Source organism: Belonocnema kinseyi, chromosome 4 (assembly GCF_010883055.1).
Source record: "Belonocnema kinseyi isolate 2016_QV_RU_SX_M_011 chromosome 4, B_treatae_v1, whole genome shotgun sequence".
NCBI lineage: Eukaryota > Metazoa > Arthropoda > Insecta > Hymenoptera > Cynipidae > Belonocnema > Belonocnema kinseyi.
The window spans coordinates 107,003,866-107,028,870 of NC_046660.1; the positions used below are offsets into that span (position 1 = coordinate 107,003,866).

Sequence of the window (25,005 nt, forward strand, 5' to 3'; positions counted from 1 at the left end):
AAATTACTTGAACTGTCATACAAATAATAAGTATCCAATTAGTATTTATACAACAAAACTCAAAAATTTATTTTAAAAATTATTTTTTAAATAGAAAAATCAAAATCGTAACGTTCAAAGTATAAAAACTGCCGCAAATTTTTACGATTGAAAGCTTTCTATTTCAAACAATACAATTAATTTCAAATTATGTACATTTTTTAAACGACTAAGGCTTTCGAATTGATACATTTATTGTTCACTTTTCAATGCTTAAAATACAGTTCAATTTTAAAAATAATTACTTAATATATATTTAAAATTGATAAAAAAAAAATGTTTTTGATAAAAAAAGTTCAGTGTCAAACGCTTTTAATTTTTAATTATTTAATCCTTCAAGACTACCTTTTGAAGTTCTTCAAATTTAAAATGTACGCTTGAAAATAAAAATATAAAATTAAACTTTGTTAAGTAAAAGACTTCCGGATTACGCATTTTAAGCTGAATAATAACATAATGAAACACTTTTTGTAATTTGCCTGATATAAACATATCGAAATGGGGAAATTACCGGGTTTTCCCTGAACAATTTTTGTTGTCCGACCAATTTCAATACGCATTTGTGTAACTTACCAATTATTTATTTACACATGCTAAACTTACTGATCAAATATATATTAATTGAAACTACATTACCAATCACGAATATGACGTCGCCTTTTTATCCATGACTTCCTAAGTTATTTTAAGGTTTATTATATTAAAGTTAATATTTATTCTCTTAAATATGTTGAAAGCTACAGGTATTCTACATAAAATAAGGCAGGATGAAGTTATTTAGAGGCCATTTTGTAAAATGTAGAATGTGGTCTGGCAAAAGTGGAGCAAATTTCAATGTTTTCTTAAAGTTGAAATGAAGTAAAGCAAAATAAATATATTTTAATGTTCCTAGGATAATTTTTAATGTAAATTTCTATGGAATCGGACTTAGATATCACCATTATTGTGAATGCTTTTGCTTGCATGGTACAACATATTTAAGGGTAAAAAAAGGTTCGAAAGTTTTAAATATTTTTTCTGCTAAAATAAATGTTTGTAAAATATATGAACTGAATAATCATGAGGTGTCAATAAATTTAACTTAAAATATGGGAGCGATTGCCAAGAAGTTGAGCATTTTATACAATCAGATTTTCTAAAATAAAACAAATTTTCAGAACGCATAAAATATTTTTTAATTACGGGTAACCAATGAGAGATATAAAAGTACAAAACTAAGAGATCAAGGAATGTATTTTCGATGGAAATGAGTTTTACGAGTTGCTAAATTTCGCATCACAAGAACTCGCGGTTATGATAAAACAAAAAAATTGGAAAAAATATTATGCAAAAATAGTAAATTAAGACTTTGAAACGTTACTAAATTATTTTTCTGGAAAAATTGTTTCAAACTTTTTAAATGTTTATTACATTATATTTTATTTACGATTTAAAACATTTTAATTTGCACTGTTTTAGCAATATTTTATTTAAAAGAAAAAAAAACGAATTCTACTCCAGAACCTTGAAACTTAAACGAATGCGAACTTCATTTAAAACTAATAAAATTTATAGTCACCAAAAATTGTGACATTAAAACTTTTTTATAAACAAAACCTTTAAAATTTCAATTATTTGAATTAAATTTAAATTACTTAAAAACTAATCATGTTTAAATTAATTAAACTTTCTACAATTAAACCAAGTAAATTTTAGTTTCAAAATTAAAACCTATAAAAGGAAAATTTTTTAATTGAGCGTTCAACATGTAAATTCAGAATGCCAGAATTATTTTAACCATTTAAAATTACCGAAATTATTTACTTATTGCTGTATCAATTTCAGTTATATAGTTTAATATTGTTTAATTTTAAATGATTTATTTGTTTAAATCTTCAACTAAAAATCGGAAAATTTTAAGATATTACATTGAAAATTAAAATAAATAATAAAAAAGATAGCTGTAATAAAATTCCATTTTTTAAATTCTACATTTTTAAACTTTGCAGTTCGAAATTGCTTTATATTTACATGTCAAATTATAAAATTTAAAAATATCAAGGTTTTTAATGTGAAATATTGATTTTTTGTCATTTTCAGTAATTATTTGAATTTGAAACTAGAATATTGTTGCAAGAATTAATCTAAAAATTAATGTAAGTAAAAACTTTAGTTCAAGGCTTCAGCTTAATTTGTTTTAGAATAGCGCAATCAAAGCCAACATTTTGAATTAAAATAATAGAAATTTTAAAGAAAATAAATATAATATTAATAAGTATCATATCACGTAGTATTAAGTGACATTATAAACGACTGGGTAGATTTTTGTACTAAAAAATGTGATTTCTGTAAAAAAATCACTCATTTTCATCGTTCAAAATTACAGAATTTTAAGTATTGCGAGAAACAATGTGAACCTTTAAAGTTCAATTATTCCAAACACTTTGAAAATTATATACTTTCTAATTGGGAAATTTCAAGAATTACAAAACGCATGAATTATAAAATAAAAGAATCAGAGATGATAGATGCACCAGAATACTTTTTTTATTTTTTATTTCAGTTTTAGAGTTTACCTAACAATAATCCCGAGTTGCTCAGGATTTCCAGACGATGAGAGCCTAGCTGCCTGCACTGGGTCACCACCGACTGCGGCGATGCTAGAAGAGGCGGATGCTCCCATTCTTTGGGTCATACGAGAATCATCCCCTCGTCCTCTTCCGGTGGACCAGCAACTTCCACTGCCGCCACTTCCGCCGCTTTCCCCACTGCGATGCAGGGCACACGGGATCAGGGCCCGGAATACGTTCATCGCTCACCCAGACACCAGCCTACAATAATGTACAAATTAGAAATTTATACGCATTACAATGGGGTAGTTGCATATTTTTAAGGAAAGTTTTTTCTAATAAATTTATATCTTTTATTTTTTACGAGAAAATGAAACATTGCTGATTGGCTCGCACGCCCGAAGTAGTGTCCAGACAATCAGCACTTCAAACAATCCAACTAGGATTTAGTAAGCTGTTTGAAAATGGTTTTATGACTTGTTTTAAATTTCTTTCTCAGAAAGGAAATTTTCGAGAAAAAATGTGAATGCACTTAATTTTTTAGAATTTTATGCAGTAATTAAAAATATGTTTATCAATAGTTTATTACAATTTATTATAATAACTTAAGGGTTGCAGTACTGAACTAGATAACCAACAAAATCGGAGTTTTTCAGGAGAGCGAAATAACATTCTATAATGTTCTGAATTAAGGCAAAAAAAAGTATAATTAAAAAAAAGTATCAAGTTCCTAAACATATAACATAGAACTTTACCATCTCAATGTGACGGAAACCTAAAATCGGAATAGACTCAGGAGAAAAAGTTAACTAGTTCTCAGTAAATCATTGAAGAATTTGCAACTTCAAATTTCATTGGTTTCGAAAATCGTCTTTTGATAGCAACTAAAAATCTAATCTTCCATAAAAAATAATAACTTGATCTCATAAAGAGGCTCAATAAGAATAAAAAAGTTTGCAGGCAGACAACAATTCTGTTTCGAGAAAAAAAAAAAGATTTAGTGCAACAGCATTGGTCTGTAAAAGATGAATTTTGCTGAAAGGTCTATAAAAGAAGAAAGGTATATGTTTCTTCATAAATGAACGATAATAATTTTAGAAAATATCGTTTCTGATTACAAGGCAAGAAGTTAAGGGGGAAAAAAAACTTTAGAAAAGTGGCTTTATGTAGAAAATGGAGATTTAAGATTTTAGGTTTGAATTTGATTCGTCCTTCAGTCACGAAAAAAGTGGCACATCGTTTTATTTAAGTACTTTTTCTTTACAAAAAATAAAGTATTCTATTATTTTATTTCATTTAAAACTTTCAGAAATAGAAATAAGGTCACAAAATGGGTTAAAAAAGGCATGGGGTTAGGTAATTAAAAAAAGAAGATGGAGACAATTATAGATTCAATTACATGGTTTTGATTTACAGGGTGGCTGTTCTAATAAAGAAAAATTCCCGGCAATTCCCCGGTTCGCAAAAATGTTTCACGATCGATTTAATTGAAAAATTCGAGCTCTAAAGCTAATTATTTTTTCACTAAAATTAATGAAAAATGAACTGCAACTTGAAGCACTGAACATGCAACTCATAATTTTTTAACTTTTAAAATGAAAGTTTAAAACTTTTTATATCAACAAATTTGTATTCAAATACTGAACAACTTACGCCTATAAAATATAAAGTACTAACACTTTTCAACTGATTAATTTTAAAATTAAATGCATTTAAAATGAAAAATTTAGAATTTTTAACTTTTATAAACTGCAGCGTTTAAAGACTCAGATTCAGTTCCAAAAATATAAATCCATGTTTCAATTATTTTAATTTTAAATAGATAGTAGTTTAGATATCCTTAACAAGCATCACAATTTTATTAAGGTAGTCTTATTTTACATTTTTTTAAATTTAAAATTAATATTCAAAGTTTTTTACAACTTCTAAGCAGCATTTAAAATGATTCCAATTTCAAATAATTATTCAAAATAAAAAATAATTTCCACTTTTCCTAGAAATCTTTAGAAAATGTTTTTATTCTTTTAAAGCCTTTCACAGTTCTTCCAAGCTTATGCATTTTTTTCAAAATATGCGAAAATCTACATTTTGTTTTAAATTTACCCATGGCTATTTGTACCGCAATTGCGGTAGGAATAGCCGAATTTTACCGGAACACACATTTCGTTTAAATTATAGAAAATTATTTCAAGTTTTGAATCTTTTTTAACCTCTAAATAACTCTAAAAATTATTTGAATTGCTCTACAAATAATAAGTGTTTGATTTTTTAAATGGAGAAATTAAAATAATTACGGTAAAAGTTTAAAAGCTCCTTGAAATTTCATAGATTCAAGGTTTTCTATTTAAAAAAATTCAGTTTCAAATTATTTACATCTTTTTACGACGAAGGCTTTTCAATTTAAATATTTTAACTTTTATCGTTGAACTCTGGAAATTCTTAAGTTTTGAACAGATTTAGAGCCATCTCAACAAATCAATTATTGCTCACTTTTCGATATTTCAAGTACAGTTCAATAATTAAAATAATGAATTAATTTATATTTATAGTTGGTCAAGCAACATTGTTTGTTATCAAACTTTTTCAATTTCAAACGCTTTTAATTTTTAATTGCTTAAGTCTTCCAAAATTGCATTTTAAAATTCTATAAATTAAAAATATATGCTTGAAAATGAAAATCTAACATGGAAAATTTTGTTAAGTAAAAGATTTTCGAATTACGCATTACAAACTGAATTAAATCATAATTAAATAAGATAAAAATTCAACTAATTATTTTTAAAAATGTTAAAATCGAAGCTGGACAGATATTTCTCTTTAATTTTGTAAAATTCCCGGTCAAAAAATAAATTCACTATCATTTGCCGTCCTCAAAAAATTCCCCATTTCTCGGTCTAGAGGCCACCCTTAAGTAGAAATTTTTCACTACTATATTAAAAATGAGATTTCAAACCCATTTTCGGCATAAATGTTGGTTATCTAGTTCTGTATAGCAAGCTTTGAATTATATATTTATCAATATTCAGAGATGAATGTTCTACATTTCCTTTTCCAATGCTTCAATTAAAAAAACTCATGAATTATTAATCTGGGTTTTAAAAACCAACTTCATTCGCATTCAGTACATTTATCAGTATTATTCAAGAAATAAAAATCGATTCTTGAAAAAATTCATTCAGGTTGATTAAATTTAAATAAAGCTGATCCACTGAATGATGGGAATTCAATTATCACCAGAAATAAATAAGTTCTTTCCAATATCCTTTTTACAGAAAGATTGTTAATTATAGTTTCTTATGAAAATGGCGCGATGGAGATTTATGTCCAGGACACTTCGTTAAGAATTGGAGTTTCAACTAAATTTAGATTTTGGTTTAGACAGCGATGATTTCTAAAGAATTAATGTTAATGGTCTTCATTTGTTTTTAAATTTTAGTATTTTCTATTTAAATGGATCAAGAGTGGAAAAGATAATTCGTTGGCAGGCTGACTGGCTTTTAACCAAAACTCATAGAACATTTAGTGATCATGAAAAAAAGTGCTTGAATTAAGCAATATTAAAAAATCACTCAGGTCTCTTCATTACTTTTTAATTAGCTACTTAAAACTGCCATATTAAAAAAACACTTTATTCCTAACTCATATTTATTTTGACTGCTCAACGAAACACTACACTTCATACAATTTGTATACACTCTAAAATCAAAGAATAAAACCACCTTGAATGGCACATTTAATTAAATTATCAAATAATGAACGAGAATTCTCGCGTCACAATTACGGCGCATCGTACAAATTCAAGAATGCAAGTTGACATTGACGAGAATTATAAATTCAATTTTTCTGCATTTGCAATTACACCCACAGAGAAAAATGTTATGAAAATATCCAAGAATATGTCCCATAATATGTAGATTTTAAAATCATGAAAAGTCAACATGAAGTGAAAAGTTCTTCAAGTATATATATTTAATTAAATTAATTAAAAGATATAAAAAATATCACTTCCCCAAACATTGTTGCTCAACTGTTATCTGTACAAAAAAGGAGAAACGATTCACTTGTCAAAGAATGCTTATCAGCTGTATTGTATCTAACAAACCAGCTGTTTCGCCTTATCTAGCAAAGAGAATTTGAAACCAGCTCCAATATTAGAAAAACTCTATTTTGCTCTGACCAATATTCCTTGAAAATTTCGAAATTAAATCTGACTTTGAAACGAATGTACTCGACCTAGATAAAAAGTGCTCAGAAATAAACTGCACTGTAGAAAAGAGGAAATTATCATTAAGCCATACCACGCTTGTTTTGTCACTAGATAATAATATCAAAGTTTTGAATAAACAAAAAAATTACCTGGGTCCTTCGTGCACATATTTCCGATCGTTTACTACGATCTCAGCAAAACATTATCAAGTTTAGTAACACACAAACACCCATCGCACAACACGCCGGCGGCCATGTTTACATTCAAATCATTCAAAAGCACCCCGAAGCACTGAATAACAGCTATGATCGCTGTATTTTAATCACACAAGTCTCCAAAGCTCCCCAATTAAATCCTACGGCTAATTGGGCTGAGAAAGCCTTCATTTTTAGTCGATACCATTGTATAGCTCTCGATTTTGATCTACAATCGACGATCCCGTTAGGTTGAATCTCGTTTCAAAAGCCAATTCAGGGCAGATTTTGAACCGAGTCCTCATTTTCATTGTTTTTCACGATTCCACAATTTCCCGACACTTGTCAAGTCAACGAGCATGTCTTTTCAGTTTTTTATTAAAATTATTTCTCCCTAGCGACAAGACGACTCTCAGTCAGATGCGCGACGGAAGTTAACCTAACCCTAACGCAGACTCAAATCACGGTTCCCAACCTTGAAAAAATTATGATACTCCATCCCCTAAATTGACAGAAGATATAGCTAGCACCTCATTTCGGATAATAGCACCTTATTTCGGATAATAGCTAATTGATTTTTTATAATAATACTTAACGTATTTTAATTTTTGAAAATTATTGACGTATTTTATTGGCAAGTTTTAATTAACCTATAATTTTTTTATTTTCATACTGTGAATAATAGCTTAGTTTTATTTCAAAATTATGGAATTTCTGACTATTCTGTGACATATAAAGAGTAATTAATCTATAAGAAATAACAATTGATTCGAAGAATGTAATATTGATCGACACTTCATTCAAAGGCAGGATGCCAACTGTCAAGCAGAAGACACGTACAACGCTCACCAATACAAATTTATAAAATTGATGAAAGCCAGATTTAAATGAAGATCTTGAACAAAAATGTAATCTTATGAGAACTATTAAAAAAATACTGGATAATTTTTTAGTATATAATTGATATGAAATAGAAGGGTGTTCTTTTCCGCATAGAATGTAAAATGATTAGGAGTTCATTTGACTAGATTGTTCTGCACCTTCGAACGATTTTTCTCAGCATGTGCGCACCACATACGTTCACCACGTTTTTTGCGTCATTTGCCAAAGGTGCTGTTCTACAAAAACCTCGCATTTTTGAAGAAACAAAATGTTGTCAGTTCAAACTTTGAGTAAGACAAGGCCTTTGATTGTTGGAGTCATCGGAAACCAAACAAGAAACAAATATACTACAATTGTTTGCACACCTCCAAGGAACAGAATACCCTTGCCTGTAAGTCGATTTCAACTTCAATTTTCTTACGTAATGTCAAGTAAAATTGGCCTTTTATTGATCGCAAAATGTTTAATATTGTACATTTTTAAACAAATATGTCTAATAATGTATTAGAAGTTTTATTTTTGTGAATAATGCCTAAATTTCCAAAGATTAAGGGAATTTACGTTTTCTATTTTTGGCCACGCCGTCGATTACAATTATTGCATTTTCGTTTTACCCCCCACTGCACGCGGTTACCCTGTACGATATAACCTAACAAAATTCTTGGGTATATTTTCGAAAATTGATTTTACCCAATTAAATTTCTGTACAGTTTCGTGGCCTACTTGAATATGTATGATATTTAAAATTGTTAGCTCTTATATTTTTTGGACTGGTTTTCCATTTATGACCCTTTTAAGTGCTACAAAACACTAAAAATTAATTTTTCTTATCTATATAAAGTGCAAATCTGAAATAATTCAATTTTTAACATTTTCGATTTAGGGCCATTCCCATAATTTTTGTTTCTTTAAGTTTAGTTTTTTTTGGCAAAATATCTACCGCAAATGTCGATTTATTAAACGAAACATGTGGCGCCCCCATAGAGCGAAACACATGCTGTGACGTCATATGATTTTAAAGTCCAAGAAAATACCACATACTATCTTTGTAAGGCAAAGATAGTATCTTCTTCCTTGAGAAATTATTAAATTCCTTACGATTCGAAGTGAACATAACTGGAATGTTTACACCATTTTTTTTATAAATTCTCAAAAATTGATATTTTTCAAGAAAAAAAAAATAGTTTTTAAAAATGGTAAATTGTACAATTGGTACAATTTTATTTAAACACAATTAGAAAACAAAAGACAGTTCTAACATGAAACCTTTAAATATGACAATAATGATTAAAACTTGAGGGAAAGTAACTGAGAAAATGTTGTAAGCACACTTTCTTAAATTTATAGAAAATCCTGGATTAACTCATTTAATTAAAATTTATAAAGGTGCTACGTTTAATTTGCATTAACAAATTAAAATGTTTAATAAGAAAAAATGAAATATTTTACGAAATCTGATTATCAGGCCTCACATGCCGATTCATATATATCTCATATTGTACCCTATTTTCAGTCAAGATCCCTCTAAAGTACCCTATTTTCAAGATTTGGTCCCTGCGTGTACCATCTCTAAGCCATGCACTTTAAAAAAATAGCAAAAATCAGAGAATTTCTGTAAGAAGTAACTGTAAAAAAATAATACGGGTTGTGACACAATCTTTATTAGTCACTTTTCGTTCAAGAAATTAACTTATGGGTTAATCACTAATCATCTTAGGTCTCTATCTATGTTTTAATTGTCTTGAATTCTTTGAAATATTTCAGTGTATTTTTAAAACTTCGAAGGAATTTTCAGGTGCTTTTAATTTGAAGTATTTTACGGAATTCCAAAATTGATTTTAAAGTAAAGCGTTTGTGCTTTTTGAAGATAAAGAATTTTCTAGAATATCGGAAGATATGAAACGGTTTTATTGGACGTATGTGTTTTTAATTATTTAAAAATATCTAACGTTATTTTATAAGATTTCCGATGAAATCAATTATTTGAATGGATTTTAAAACTTGTAAGGTATTTTAAATGTTTTGCAGGGTTTTAACAAATATCATCATAGAATTTCACGGGATTTTATTATATTTTAGTGTATTTTAAAGAATTTATTCATAAGAAGTGAGGTGATTTGAAGGATTTTAAATATTTGAAGAGATTTTGAATTAACCCTAAATTCTTATTAATTTATTTTTAAATCTTTTGGAATTCTCTTGAATTTTATGAATTCACTTTTTTCTCACTTGCATTATTTTTAATTTATTATATTCTACTTAATTCAATGGATTATTTTATTATTTAGTTTTTTAATTTAATTGATCCTGAGGATCAATTGATAAAATGATTAAAGGATTTTAAAGTATTTTTTTCAAATTACTTGGCATTTTCAAGATCTTGAAAAAGATTCCAAGCGAGTTTAAAGGATTTTAAATATTTTAGGTCATTTAAAAAGATTACAAAGAAAATTCTAAGTTATTTATGTAATATAATGGCATTCAAAAGGATTTGAAATATTTTAGGGTACTGTAAAAGATTCCCAAGCGTTTTAAAGGGATTTCAAATTATATAAGAGGATTTGAAATATTTTTTTTTATTTATTTCAATAGTTTGAAGGCATTTCAAATACTGAAATATTTTAGGGTATTTTAAAATATTTGAAGACATTTTCAAGAGATTTGAACAATTTCAAGGGATTTTGAAAGGTTTTAATAATTTTAAGGAATTTTAATATGTAAATGTATTTCAAAGAATTTTTCACAAGACGTGAGAGATTTCATAGGGTTTCAAAGATTTGAAGAGATTTTCAAATATTTTTTGCATTTCATTTGGAATTCGCCCTGAATTCTTATTAATTTATCCTAAATTATTTTGAACTCTTCTAAATTAACCCAATTCTACTCAATTAATTAATTAATTAATTTTTTTTTAATTTTTGGATTGTTTTCAATTCACTTGATGATTGTTTTTTACATGAAGATTGATTTTTTTAGTGAATTTCATCTGATTATTCTCATTTCCTTCTAATGTCTGTAACTTGACTCAAGATTTAGTGCAATCAATGGACTATTTTTTATTTTTAAAGTTGTTTTCAATTCATTTGAATTATTTTCAATGTAATGATTATTAGACTTTACTAACAAAATTTTTTTTTTTTCATTTTACAGGAGAAAGTAGCACATGGAGTTGCTATTTTCCTTTCAATATTTACATTTCCAATGTGGATTGCAGCTAACATCAAAAACTACAAGCAGACAAAATAAATAATTATTGAAATTTTTAAAATGTAGTTTCTTAAGAGTGCTCATGTTTTTATTTATCGACGAAGGGTTGTATAGCCGAAGAATATAGTATTTCAAACTGAATAAGAATTTGCCTTTTTATTCATTAAAAAAATATTTAAAAAAAATCGTATTTTAAATTTAGGAAGATTTTTATTTACACTATAATTAGCCCGGGGCGAGAGTACAACTAAGTCCAATCCTGAAGATTCCACAAAAAAATTAATTTTTAAATTTTTTCACTTGAACTTTTTATTTCATCGGCATTTCTTGAAAAAGGGTTAATATTTTTCCCTTAATTTTAAATTTAGTGATAATAAGATGGACCCTGGGGCCTTCCCAGTTTTACGTCACTGGCATAAATTAAATCTGATCCCCACCACCTGTGAATTCATGTTTACATTATACCGTGCGGTGCAAAACAGCATTCATAAGCATAATCTCGAGTTGATAATTCAAACTCAAAATAAAATCGTCTGTGACAAAAGGTAAGATAATAAATCGCTAATTACCATTATCGTTTCACTAAAAATCCATAGATCTTCCTTTTCGCACTAATTCGAAAACCTGCACTCCTTTGGCTTCAATTAGAAAGTAGATCCGAGATAAATTTCGCAACGTCCCACATCATGCACCTTCATGTTTGGACTGACTGCTGCGGAGTGCAGAAGGAAGTCCTTGAGAGGCGTTAGTATCGGGTTTTCGTCATAATCTATTTTTCACTTCACAGTTCACAGCCATATTCCAGTGTGTGAAAGGAGATAAGATAGGAAGGTCATTTTGGAACCAAGATAAGAGTTCCGAATAAAATTTGCCAAGAGTGAGAGTAATTCTCCGTCGACCATCACTTTACGAAATAAGAAAGCATTTTTCGAGAAACAAAATGTCTGTCCAAGCTTTGAGCAAGTCGAGGCCTTTGATTGTTGGAGTCATCGGAAACCAAACGAGAAACAAATACACTGCAATTGTTTCCACACCTCCAAGAAATAGAATTTCTTTCGCTGTAAGTTACCAAGTTTTGTCTATGTATATTTACTGATCTTTGTGTTTTATTTTTCTTTTTTCTTTTACCAAACTCAAACATTACAATTTATTTCGAATGTGCTTCAATTTATTTTGGAACACAAAAGCAGTTTCGCTTTTCAAATACATACTTTAGATATTTGCAGATGTATGGCAAACGAGACTTTAAAGAGTTTACATGAAAATTTAGGATATTATATGATTTTTTATATACATATTATTTTAGAACATTGAATCCATATTGTTTTCTCAATTAAATTGAGGCAGAGAATCAAAATTTTTTCTTCAAAGAGGTTATGTGCTATCATGTGACCGTTTCAATAGGCTAGATGGCAAGGGTGGCCAGCCGTCCTGCTTTTTTATTGCTGTTCTGATTTTTTGTACTAGGGCAAATCTTTGGCTAGAGTCAATTATTGCCCCCCCCCCCTCATCCGCCAATTGTTAACACATCTCTAATTTCTTAGACAATACCTTTTTGCCTCAGTTTATTTATACTACCATGTTAACATATAATGTGTATATTAATTATCTTATGCACTCTAATATTCATGTAAAATAAAATAAATTCACTGTCGGTGCTCTGTCCTGACTTTTCATACCAGAAAACGAAAATTGGCGACCTGTTAAATTCAAATTAAAAAAACTTGATATTGTGGAATTTTATTGATCGTTATAAAAAAAAGAACCTTACATTTCTTTATAATATAAAAATTCCACAGTTTTTTAAAAAATACGTCTTTTTGGGATGAAAATTGCACATTTTGGATGACATTTTTCTTTTTTATTGACTGAAAAATCTTTCTTTGTCGGAAATTCGGCTTTTTGGTTTAAAAATTCATCTGTGTTAGTAGAAATTTGATTTTTTTCCCCTAAAAATACAACTTGTTGTTTGAAAACTAATGTTTTTTGGTAGAGTATTTTCAACTATTCTGTTGAAAATTCCTCCTATTTGGTTGAAATATTAACTATTACTTTTTTTTGTTTGAAAATGTATTTAGTTGAAAATTGGTTTTTAATTGGTTATACAATATTGTTTTTTTAGTTAAAATTTCATGTATTTTATTGAAAATTAATTTCTTTGGTTAAAAATTCGTTTTTTGTTGTAAAAAACTAATTTTGTTAATTAAAAATATAAATTCCACTTTTAGTCGCAAATTCATTTTTTTTTTCGCTGAAAATTCGACTTTTTGTGTGGAAAATTAATCTTTATGGTTGAAAATTCATCTTCTTGGTCGAAAATTTAACTACTTAGTTAAAAATTCATTTTTTAATTAAAGACTCATCATTATACTTAAAAACGCATTTATATGGTTAAAAACTGATCTACTCTGGCGAAAATTATTATTTTCTAAATTAATTTTTAAACTGAAAATTCGACTGTTTAGTTAAAAATTTGTGTTTTTTCTTGAAAACTTGTCTTTTGTGGTATAATATTAATCTTCTTGATTGAAAATTCATCTGTTTGTTTCACAATTCATTTTTTTAATTGAAAAAGTCACTATTTTGTTCGTAATTCATTTTTGATGGTTAAAAATTAATTTTTTTAAACTATAAATATAACTTTTACATTTTTGGTCGTAAATGTCTCTTTTTTTTAGTTGAAAATTAATGTATTTTGTTGAAAATTCATTTTTTGGTTGAATATTCCTCACTTTAAACAATTTATTTCATTGGTAAAAAATGTAATTATTTCGTTTAAAGTTCATGTATTTGGTTAAAAAATAATATTTTTGGGTGAGCATTAATTTGTTTGGTTGAAAAGTTAACCTGAAAGAAAACTGTATATCGGTCATGGAAAAAAATGGTTTCGGAAAAATTCAGGAGAAATTAGAATGTTCCGAAATTGTTATTTTGTAGCAACATTGTCTTTTAAGTAACGAGCATTGAGTCATTTTTTGGGATTTTTAAATAAAATTGTCAGGAAATGTGGATAAAAATGTCCTTAGTCTGATAGCGCAAAAGGGATAAAAAAATTATTTAAAAAAATTGTTAATAATTTTTTTTGTCCTACTTGGCGCACATCAGATTTCTTTAACTTTAAGCGTTTCGTTCATCAAGCGAATTTTGATGAAAGAAACTTTCAGCGAGAAAGTTGTTGAATACAGTACAAAGAAATTTTCTGGAGAATTGTAGGTCAATCGAATTGATATTCAAGAAATGATTAATGTCTCAAGACACCAGCGCCAAAGATAAAAACCAATCTAATAATCAGGTCATATCACAGTATTATGAATAAGTAAATAAAATTGCATAATGTAAAATAATTAATTAATTAATATTATGTAGAAAGAATGGTAGTATTTTTGAGACAATCTGTACAAAAGTAAAACAAAACATAAATATATAGTAGTTGAGATTCACCGAATTCTTAATGCCGCGAATTTTTCAATGCTTCAATGTAATAGAGCTTTAGTATTTCTTTGATTTTAAAAGAGAATTGTCGCTGGATTTTTAATAAAAGTGTTGTGATATGATGTGATGTGAAGAACAGTGAGAGGAAAAGTTGCGAAAAACTAAGAGGAACGAGGTAATAAATGTAATATTCCAGACAAATTCAATAAAGAAATATGTTGTATCATAAAAATAACAGTCATAATCTTATCAGTGCAAATATCAGTTGAAAAATGCGGGATATTTTACTGTGAATTTGAATCAGTGAAATTTTATTGAAAATCGGTGGCAATTTATTTAGTATTTATTATATTTATTTTTTGGTAATACTTCGATATTACCCGATTGCGCGCGAGTCGCTTAGCCGCTATCGACTTGATACATTAATAATTTCTTGAACATCAATTTTATTGGGCTACAATTTTTCAGAAAACTTCTTTATACCATATTTCACAACTTTCTCACTGGAAGGTTTTTTTTCTGCTCGAAATTCGATCGATAAATGAAATGCTGAAAGTTAAAGAAGTCAGATATGCGCCAAGCATAAGAAAAAAATTAATAACAATTTTTTAAAATAATTTTTTCAATCCCTTTTGTGCTTCCATCCGAAGGAATTTTTCATCCACATTTTCTACAAATTTTGTTAAATAATGACAAACATTAAATATCTGAGCACGGGTTGAAGAAACAAAAGAATTAAAATCGATTTTTCTCAAAAAAAAAATATTTTTTAGCTTAAATTAGAAAACGGAAAAAGCCACAACTTTTTGTCTTGGAAAAAAAAGTTGTGTGATGAAATTTGACATCTAAAATCGTCGATAAAATTCGAGTTATCTGACGTAGACGTCAAAAAAGTAAGTGAAGCAAAAATGGTAGCTCAATGAATGAAAAATCATTTGAAAGGACAAAATTTTATAGGTTAATGAGCCTGAAACGAATATGCCACCAATTTTTTCTTAGCTTACAGACTTTGCAGCATAGTTTTTTATTGAAAAAAGTACGAAAAATTAGAAAAAAATTCATGGCGGAACTTTAAACATTCTTCAACAAATTGTCGTTGAAAAATTTGCAGCATATAACAAATTGTTCGTTTTTTGTGTATCTAAAACTATTTTCAATTCTAATGAGGACAATGAAGTGATTTGAATTAAGGGTAGTTAGTTTTTGCCCTTTAAAATGATCCTTCATTCAGTGGGCTACAATTTTTTCTTCACTTTTCTCGCCGATAGCAGGCGTAGTCTTTAAAAATTAAGATTCGAAAATGTTTTTGAAAGTCTCCGGAGGTCTCAACACTCAATTATTGTTTGAGATCACTATTCAAAAACCGATCTAAAAAGTTATTATTATTAATATTATTTCTAACCAATTTTTCTGCCATAATATTTAAAGTAATATTTTTTCTTTTTTTGTAATGTTTACAGAAATTAATAGTAGAGCATATTTTTTTAACTTTTGTGTTTGCTTAAATTCTAAAAGCATTACTGAGAAGTTTTAGTGAAAGAAAACTTTTTTTCTACACGAATATAACATTTTGAATTTATTTATTTCATTTGTTGAAAAAATTGTAATTCATATATACTAAAAAACAAATCTAACTCTTATTTTTTAGGCATTTTTATAGCAATTTAATCATTTAATGGTACTTTAAGTCTCATAAATATCATTGTTGTATGTATAACAATGAATATTATTAAATTATTACACGTTTCTGCGACTAGCGGTCACTCTCACAATAATTTAAAGCATTTATATTTCGTGCAACAAAACTTTTGCTAAATTAAAATATTTTGCCACAAAAATCGTTTATAAATGTGCCTGTTGTTAATTTTTGGGATTATTTCATGAGTAAAAATGAATTTTACAAGACTAAAAGCAGTTTTATGAAAAATGACTTTTTTACTGTAAATTCATATATTTTTCTGTTTGCTTATTAAATTTGTTTATAACAGCTAAGTGAATCAATAAAAAAATTAGTTATATTCAGTGAGATCCCATGCATTTATTTAAGACGAAAAAAATTATTTTGTGAAAAATGTAATTTCTCTCAAACTTTAGGTTAAAATATGACATATTAACAATAAAAAATATTATTTCGCGGATCTCAGGGCTGTTAAAAATTTAATTCACTTCGATCTGAAAACAAAATTGTAAATTAGGCCCAAATTTTAGGCTGCAGAACTGTCAAATAATCGCTGAACTTTCTAGGGTAGTTAATTTTTAAGCGTATCTGCTGTACCGTGAAATGTCATAATTTATTTGCGGTTTGATAACATATTTTTATTTCTTAATTTTTAAATTAATTTTCTTATTTTTAAAGACTAACATATTTCTGATATAAATCATTCCATTTCAGGGCTTCTGCTTTCAAAAAGGTTAAATATTGAACAATTTCGAGTGATTGAACTGTACATTTTTAATTAGAACTCTTTTCATAATCACAATTATTCAATTTTAAATATATTTTGTATGTATTATTTCTATGTATGCTTCCTATTTTAAATTATTAGCTTAAAATTGTTAACTTTTTAATTCTAAATTAATTAATGTTTTATTTTCAGATAATAAGTACTGAATATTTCCAAATGGAAATTGGTTAAAATATAGAGGAGAGTACCCAAATATGAGATATCAACTCTGTTTGGCGTGATTGTCGGAATTCAGTGTACTGAATTTAAAAGTAATATAGCTCATTTTAAAGGAAATTTAGTTGGTCATAAGAAGCTCAAATAACAAATTTTATTAAAAATTTTTTTTATGCTGAAAATACAAAAAATGTAAAAAAGTGCTGTTTCCAAACTCGTCAAACTATTCTTATAATATGAGATACCCCAGGAAATAGCTAATAAAATGCAAAATAAAGTATTATTTTTAATGAAAAACTTCATTCTATGTTTCTGAAGTATAAATTTACTGCTATTTACATATATTTAGTTTTTGCAGTAGTCACAAACACTTTTGTAACCAATGTCCCCCGCGCAGCCACAGTGTTATGAAAACCACAGGTATCTCACATTATGAGAACCACACTGTGCAACTATGCACTTACTATGCCTGATCTGTTCAATGAAAAACTTCAACACTATCGATATTTTTCTACTTATTTATTCAATCCCCATCACTCCAGACAAACTTTACTGCTAAATACATATTTAATGAATAATAAATAGGGTTTAAAGAATTTCCTTTCAAGAACTCGACCACCATCGATTTCACAAAAAGTTCGCCTATAATCTTTAGAAGCCCAATGAAAAATGGACTATACCACGAAATTACTCTTTCTTCAAGGGCTACAAGTTAGTGATAGAACCAACAGAGTGGGTCTCTTAGTTTAGCTGATACCCCGCTTTCTCATATTACGAGAATGTCTCATATTCGAGTGCTCTCCTCTATATTATTTTTAAGTGTGAGATTATTAAATTATAAATTGTTCGATTTGTTTTGTACAATACGAACAAAAAAACTCCCATTATTAAGTTTTAAATATTTTGTACTTATAAAAGTTTAAATTTTGAACGCAAATGGAAATGTAAGTGAAATAATTTGTTTTGCTAATTTTTAACTTATAAACATTAATTTGTTTAGAACTTTATTAGTTTCAAGAGAAGTTTTTCAGTAAAGGGTTTTAAATTTAACTGAAATTTAAAACATCATTTTTTTTAAGTTCATGACGATATTGAATAAGGGAAAAATAAAATAAAATATAAATAATGGTCAGATAAGTTATGATATAAAATGACCAAATTATTAAAAATGGTTTCTGTTCCAGGAGAAGGTGACACATGGAATTATTATGACTGCTGCAATATTGGCATTTCCACTTTACGTTTCAACAAACCTGAAACATTACAAGGGAAGTAACTAGACTTGAAAATCAACAAAAAAATAGTACTAAATTTGGTAAAAGTTACTTTGAGCTAAATGATTTGTAAGTTTCCTTTATTAAAATAACTATTATGATGAAAAATTACCTACGTTCTTTTTCTCTTTATGAAAAAAAACCCTAAATAGTTAATGTCCATGAAAGTAAATATATTAAGGAGTTTCAACAAAATCATTTTTAAGCTTGCTATATAAAAGAAATATGCTTCCAATCTTTTGAGAATTGTATGCACAATTTTTTTTTACAGCTAAAGGTCTAAGAAAGTTTCTCTTTGGAAGTTTAATCTCTTACAATCCTCTGGATTTAAATGGTAATTCTGAACAGGGATAGGATTAGTTCTCTTTATTTTAATTTATAACGCTTCTCATTCTTATGCGAAGCTGAAAGAAGTTATATAAATCAAAGGAAACTCATTTTCTGAGAAAAGTTTTCATTCGGTACAGAGAAGTTAGAAGGGGTTTTTAAAAATGTCATTGACGATCTTTCTACCGTTTTTTTACAAGTTAAGAAAGCTCGTGCTGTGCGGTAATTCACAGCAGTATTCTTTTCCAGTTCTGGTAGTTATTAAGCGCTCCATATTGATCGTTTTCAACATGCGAAGTGTGTGCAGGTTTCGTGACGATATACCAGTTTCATTACAAAATAAGAAGATAGGGAAATAGTTCGCTGTTCATCGTAAATCAAGCCAGTAAATCTAGCAAGGAAGAAAATGAGCAGAAAAAGATTTAAGTTTAAAATAAAAGTAATATTGTACCATTTCTTTCGATCCAATATTGTCAGTAGAATTTAATGCGGATAAGAATTTCATTTTATTTCCTGGACCTGGGCGGAAGAAAAAGCTATATGTTTCACAACTGAAGTCGCAATAATGAGGACTGGATGCAGAAAAAAATTATATTTTACAAGATGAACTGAGATAAGCAAAGACAGTTTTCTGTGTTAGGCTTTGAAATATGGTAGTGGGTTATTTTTGGATCAGGTGCTCAGAAAATTTTCTTTTAAAAAATGGGTATCCTTCAAAATAAGGAAGATAATCAAGGCAATTCAATTATAATTTTCATTCTGATTTTTGTGAGGGGATTTATTCTCAATTCAGAAATATTGAAAATTGTATTTTAATATATAAATTTGAAGTGCAAGAAATTGGCAATAGAATGCAAATTGGGTTAAAAATGCAAATTCTTGAAAAAAAATCCCACATATAGTTTAGGCTAAGAATTAAAATGTTAACCATTTTTTATGTGTTCAGTTTTAGACAAAAAATAATCATATGAAATCATGTTTTAGAAACAATCTACTACTCAAATTAGAATATTTTGAAATACACCAAATATAACATTTTTGGTTTTTGGTAATGGGACACTTCTTTCCAATTTTAAGAAAATCTTCATCTCTTTTCTTGCTTCATATACAGAAAATTTACCATTTTTAATTATGCTAATTTTGCATTTTTTAACCATTTTGAAGTGACCCTTTTTTTGTTAGTCCCTCTTTCTGCATTATTTTGCACGTTCAGCTTTCAATGTTTCATTGGTAGTGTTTTTTGTATTCTGTGCCTTATTGCAACTCATAAAAGAATAAAGCATAAAAGACACTTTAAAACAGGTTCGAAATTCGTGCGAAAATTGCACAATTCTCGAAATATATATATTTTTTCAGACATCGATATTCTTGAAATAGAACAAGAGATTAGTCGAGGAAATATTGCCTAAGTCACTTTTTCTAAAGAAAAAGCCTACTTTAGTTTAATCCATCTGATTTTAGATATTCTTTAAAAAAAAATTAAAATGTATGAATATTAAATAAATAAACTACGTTATGAAAATGTTGTATTCAATTTCGGACTTTACACACATCCCACGTTTTAAAACAATTCCTTTTTTTCTCTGATTTAAAAAAAATTTCACCTTTTTCTTATATTTTGTTTCTACATGCGAACTAAAATAATAGAACGCAGTATGAAAATCCAACTGTTTTTGGTTGAAAGTTTATTTTTCTTGGTTGAAAAATCTACCACATACTTTTTAATACAAATTCTATTATTTATTTGAAAATTTAATTATTTCAGAATAAAAAAATTTTTAATTCATATTTTTTTATAGAAAATTCATATTTTTAGTAAAAAAGTCATCCTTCTTACTTGAAAATGAACTTTTGTGTTGAAAATTCAACTGCCTTTAACAAAATTCATCTTTTTTCTTGAAAATTAAACTGTTTTGTTAAAAATGCAATGCTTTGGTTAAAAACGTGAAAATTCTTCTCTTGCATGAAAGTGCAATTATGTCGTTCTAAATGAAACTGGTTACAATTTCTTTTTTTTTCTTTTGGAAATTCGGATATTGGGTTGATAATTCATCTTCCTTTGTTGAAAATTTCTCATTTCTGGACTAAAAATAAAATAATTTTGAAAACCTTCGACTTTTCAGCTAAAAACTCAACTCTTCTGATCAAAATTGATCTCTTTTAATAGAAAAATTAATCTTTTTTGGCTACAATTTCTACTCTTTAGTTGAAAATATAGCTTTCTTGGTCGAAAATGAACTTAGATGTTGAAAATCCATCTCTTTTGGTAAAAATTCAACTGTTTGGTTGAAAATTAATAATCTGGTTTATTTAAAGATGCAACTACTCTGTTCAAAAAGTTTTTTTGTTGTTGAAGATATATATCTAATTTTAGTTGGAAATTCATCTCTGGTTTAAAATTGAACTATTTTGTAGCAAGTTCGTTTTTTTTTGGTTGAAAAGTAATTTTTTAACTAAAAATTGAGCTATTTCATTTTTGTTAAAAAAATTATCTTTTTAGTAGAACTGTTTAGTTGAAAATTCATATATCTTCAATTCATGTTTTCAATTCATATTCGATTCATGTTCAATTCAAATTTATATATCTTTCTGACGTTTTGGCTAACACTTCGTGCCTTCTTTAAAGAATCTAATTAAATAATATATAAATAATGATCTTCTCTTCCAAATAATTAAAAAGAAATGGTTTTTTTTTTAAAGTAGAAGAAATAATTATTACCTGTGCTTTTTTATCTTGTAAAAAACCCAAGAATATTAATTTTGGAGTTTAACATCTGTCAATAGTTCAATTTTTAAAAATAATAATGACGTGTGACATCAAATTAAATTAAAATCTAAGAAAAACATATAATAGAAAAGGCTCATAAAAATTGAAGAGGCTTTTTTTAAGAAACTACCTCTTAATTTACGGAAAAATCCTTACAATGTTCTTGGACAACGACGAACATATAGCGTAGTAGACAAGATACATACATTAACCCTTGTGTGTACACCCAACTTTATCCACGTCCGCACACCCAGGGTACCCGTGTACCCACCTCTCTTTTTTTTCAATTTTTTAAATATGTATGCGATAAAAATTTTTTTGTCTTCATTTATTCCAATAAATCAACATCAGAAAAAAGTGCCAGAGGCATTTTTAAAACAATATACATACTGTAGCTCGATTAAAGGAGAATTGAAGGTGATGCCATGAGTGGGTACAGCCTGCGACATCGCTGTAGTCAGTGCAAATCGTCTTTTTCGGTGGTGCGGATGTGTAAAAACAGATGTCAAGAATGTGAACAATAAAGGTTTTTATCATCTTAAATTTCATGTATCCTATCATTACTTAACATATTTCACGTAAATAAATCAAATATATTGATAAAGAAGTTATAATCCGCTCAAAATTAAATTTTTTCTATGGTGGGTACCCTGGGTGTGTCCATCAAGAAGGTTTACTGAAAGTCGATTATTTTTGCAAATAAAACAAATCTTAAATGAACTATATGCACGATTCGCTTGCAATTGAACCAAATGAAGATGATCTGGTCGTCCGAGGCGGATTTTTTTAAATTCCAGATACAGGCAAAAATGTATAGTGGTGGGTACACGGGTACCCGAGTGTGCACACAAGGGTTTAAGATGGTAAATTCATGAATACAGAATAAAGGCGTAATTTTAAAGGAACCGCGAATGAGGAAAGCGCGCCAAAGTAACTGAGATTTTAACTTGGTTTCATTCTTTTATAATACTTTGATATATTTTGTTGACATTCATGATTTCTGTCTGTAAGTTAATCGAAATATTGTGATATTTCTTTATAAAAATGGATTCTATTATGCGTCTTTTATATGTATTTTTTTCTCTAGCAAGAATTTCAATTTTTTTAAAAATCAAAATAATGGTTTAAGTTCCAACAATGTTGTGAAAGACCTGTATTGAAATTTCCAACTCTAGGATCTCTTTTATGTTCCGAAACTCTAGTTTTTAATCTTTTACCTTTCTCACCAATATGAACGTTTTCACAACAATTACATTTAATGAGATATACAAATCCGATTTTTTGTACGCATCAACCCAGCTATTTTTTTTACTGGAAGCATTGTAGATTTCATGAATTCGTTCTCGAATAATATTGTTTATCAAAGGAAGCGGATAATTACTTTGAACTAAAGTAATTTTAATTTGATGCAAATTTTCTTTCCTGAAGCTCATATCATTGAATTGTATGCATCTATCGATTAAACCTTTTATTAGTATAATCAAGGCAATTTATTGAATTATTATTTTCAAGTTCAGATGTAAACTGTATGGAATTTTCAATACTATTAAAAGTATTCATGAAATCAACCATTTTTTCAATATGAACAATAGCTAAAACATCATTCCCATACCTTTTATATAAAATAGGTTTAAAATTAAGTTTTTTCAAAGCTCTTGTTTCAAAATCTTCTAAAACCAAATTTGAAACTATAGGAGACAATGGTGAACCCATAGGACAACCATTTAATTGTTTATAATATTTTCTATTTAAAGAAAAATCCATGTTATTGAAAACAGTTGTAGTAACGACTAAAAATTCATTTTTTGTTATTCAAGTTAAATTTTTATTTTGCATTAGTTTTTCTTCGATGCAGTCTATTTTCCGCCCATAAAAATATACATATCTATTTTTAAAAAGCCTCTTCAATTTATAGGAGGCCTTTCTATTATATGTTTTTCGTATATTTTAATTTAAATTGGTGTCACATGTCATTATTATTTTAAAAAAATTGACACTGAACTATTGACAGATGTTTGACTCCAAAATTAATATTCTTGGTTTTTTACAAGATAAAAAGCACAGGTAACAAACAAGCGAAAATGGGTATATTTCATTTTCAAAGAAAAAGTGTAGCATGTGCGCTTATGACTCTCGCCAACATTAAATGCGTTTTTCTCACAATGCCGTTTTTCGAAGTTCCAACTTCAAAAATGCCCCTGAGACTCGTTTTTTAATCTAAATGATTTACCTTCGCTAAAAAATTCTGAGAAGATAGTTATAAACCATAGTATCTGTTTAAATAATTATGTTTATCAACTTGCATGAGTTAGTATCTCACGGACTAAAAAGTGGGCAAAAAGTTGATATTTATAGAAAACCCCTGCAACGAATTAACATTAATATAGGAGAAGATAGTTTTGTTAAATTTAATTAATTATTACCTCACTCTAAGTAAAAAATCGATAAAAAGTGAAAGATTTCAGAAATAACCTCAACTATCTAGCACTAAAATAAAAAAACGATCGTTATAAACAATAATAATTTGTTCAAACAATTATATTTGTTAAATCGCTATAATTTTTACCTCGTTCTATGTGAAAAGTAGACAAGAAATTTAAAATTTCGGAAAAACCCGTAACATTCTGACATTCAAATATATATTATTGAAAACGATAAGTTGTTTAAACAATTAGGTTTGTTAACTTCAATATTATGTTATTTTATTTTACGGATATCCTCTTTTGTCCTTCTTTCCTAAGGCCCACCCCTCCGAAAAAATTCCTGGCTACACCGCTGCAGTGAAAATTAAGCAATAAAATTTCATCAAATCTTTTGAATGCAAGCCCACAAATTAAATGTATAATGGAATTGAATTTTTTCAGTAGATACGGGTTTCTACTGATACTGCAGGTTCTTTTTTATGTGAACAGTAGTAACTATTAGTCACTTTTTAGCTTAAAGTAGTAACTTTTGTCAAGTCCGTGGCATCGAAGGTTTTTCTTATTAGAAAACCCAAGAAAATTTATAAAAATAGAATATAATTGAACATAATTGCTCTATGAAATGAATATAAACTACAGGTTGTTAAGGCTTGTAACATGGAATAAATAAAAGGGTAACGAAAATGATCTCCCGCGCTCTTGGTTTATGGCTCATGATATAATGACCCTCGGAATGGGCCGTTTGCACGCGAAATAAATTCTGTTTATATGTCGAATAGGAAATTTAGGAGGAATTTAGCTTTCTATCGAAAAGGGAGAAAAACCTGTTTCGTTTTCTTAGACATCCGATATAAGAACGTATGGGAAATGGAAACTTTTCAATCAGAGGATTCTGGGGAAGGAGTTGGGATAAAGGTGTAATGTGAGATTTAGAAAGTGGAAAGTATTGCGGGAATTGAATTTACCTACCCCTGTTTCCTTGATTCTATCGTCTGTGAGAGCTCATTCAGTTTTATGGTCAATTCTGGATTCAGAGGTAGTTTTTGGGTTCTATGATCCTGCATGAGATTCAACAAAATATGC

The 25,005-nt window shown here is 28.0% G+C and overlaps 3 protein-coding genes across 4 annotated transcripts in view; 2 read left to right on the forward strand and 1 right to left on the reverse strand.

Annotated features, from left to right (window-relative positions):
- Nucleotides 1–11,803, reverse strand: part of LOC117171213 (BTB/POZ domain-containing protein 7) — a 62,864-nt gene extending 51,061 nt beyond the window's left edge. The window contains exons 1-2 of one of the 2 annotated variants that reach the window (XM_033358306.1): nucleotides 11,648–11,803; nucleotides 2,595–2,849 (exon numbers count right to left, since the gene is read on the reverse strand). In XM_033358306.1, coding sequence (XP_033214197.1) covers nucleotides 2,595–2,830 — 236 coding nt within the window. In that variant the 5' untranslated portion in view covers nucleotides 2,831–2,849; nucleotides 11,648–11,803. Of the gene's footprint in view, nucleotides 1–2,594; nucleotides 2,850–6,944; nucleotides 7,422–11,647 lie in introns of those variants that run through there. The other variant, XM_033358307.1, reaches the window with a different exon arrangement.
- LOC117171217 lies at nucleotides 8,048–11,214 on the forward strand. The gene is made up of 2 exons (XM_033358315.1): nucleotides 8,048–8,262; nucleotides 11,022–11,214. The coding sequence occupies exons 1-2, from the start codon at nucleotides 8,140–8,142 to the stop codon at nucleotides 11,115–11,117; spliced, it is 219 nt and encodes a 72-aa protein (XP_033214206.1). The 5' UTR covers nucleotides 8,048–8,139; the 3' UTR covers nucleotides 11,118–11,214.
- A 31-nt stretch (nucleotides 11,804–11,834) lies between the features above and the next one.
- LOC117171218 lies at nucleotides 11,835–18,516 on the forward strand. Its single transcript, XM_033358316.1, has 2 exons — nucleotides 11,835–12,138; nucleotides 18,316–18,516. Exons 1-2 carry the CDS (start codon nucleotides 12,019–12,021, stop codon nucleotides 18,409–18,411), a joined length of 216 nt encoding a protein of 71 aa, XP_033214207.1. The 5' UTR covers nucleotides 11,835–12,018; the 3' UTR covers nucleotides 18,412–18,516.
- The last annotated feature ends 6,489 nt before the right edge of the window (nucleotides 18,517–25,005 follow it).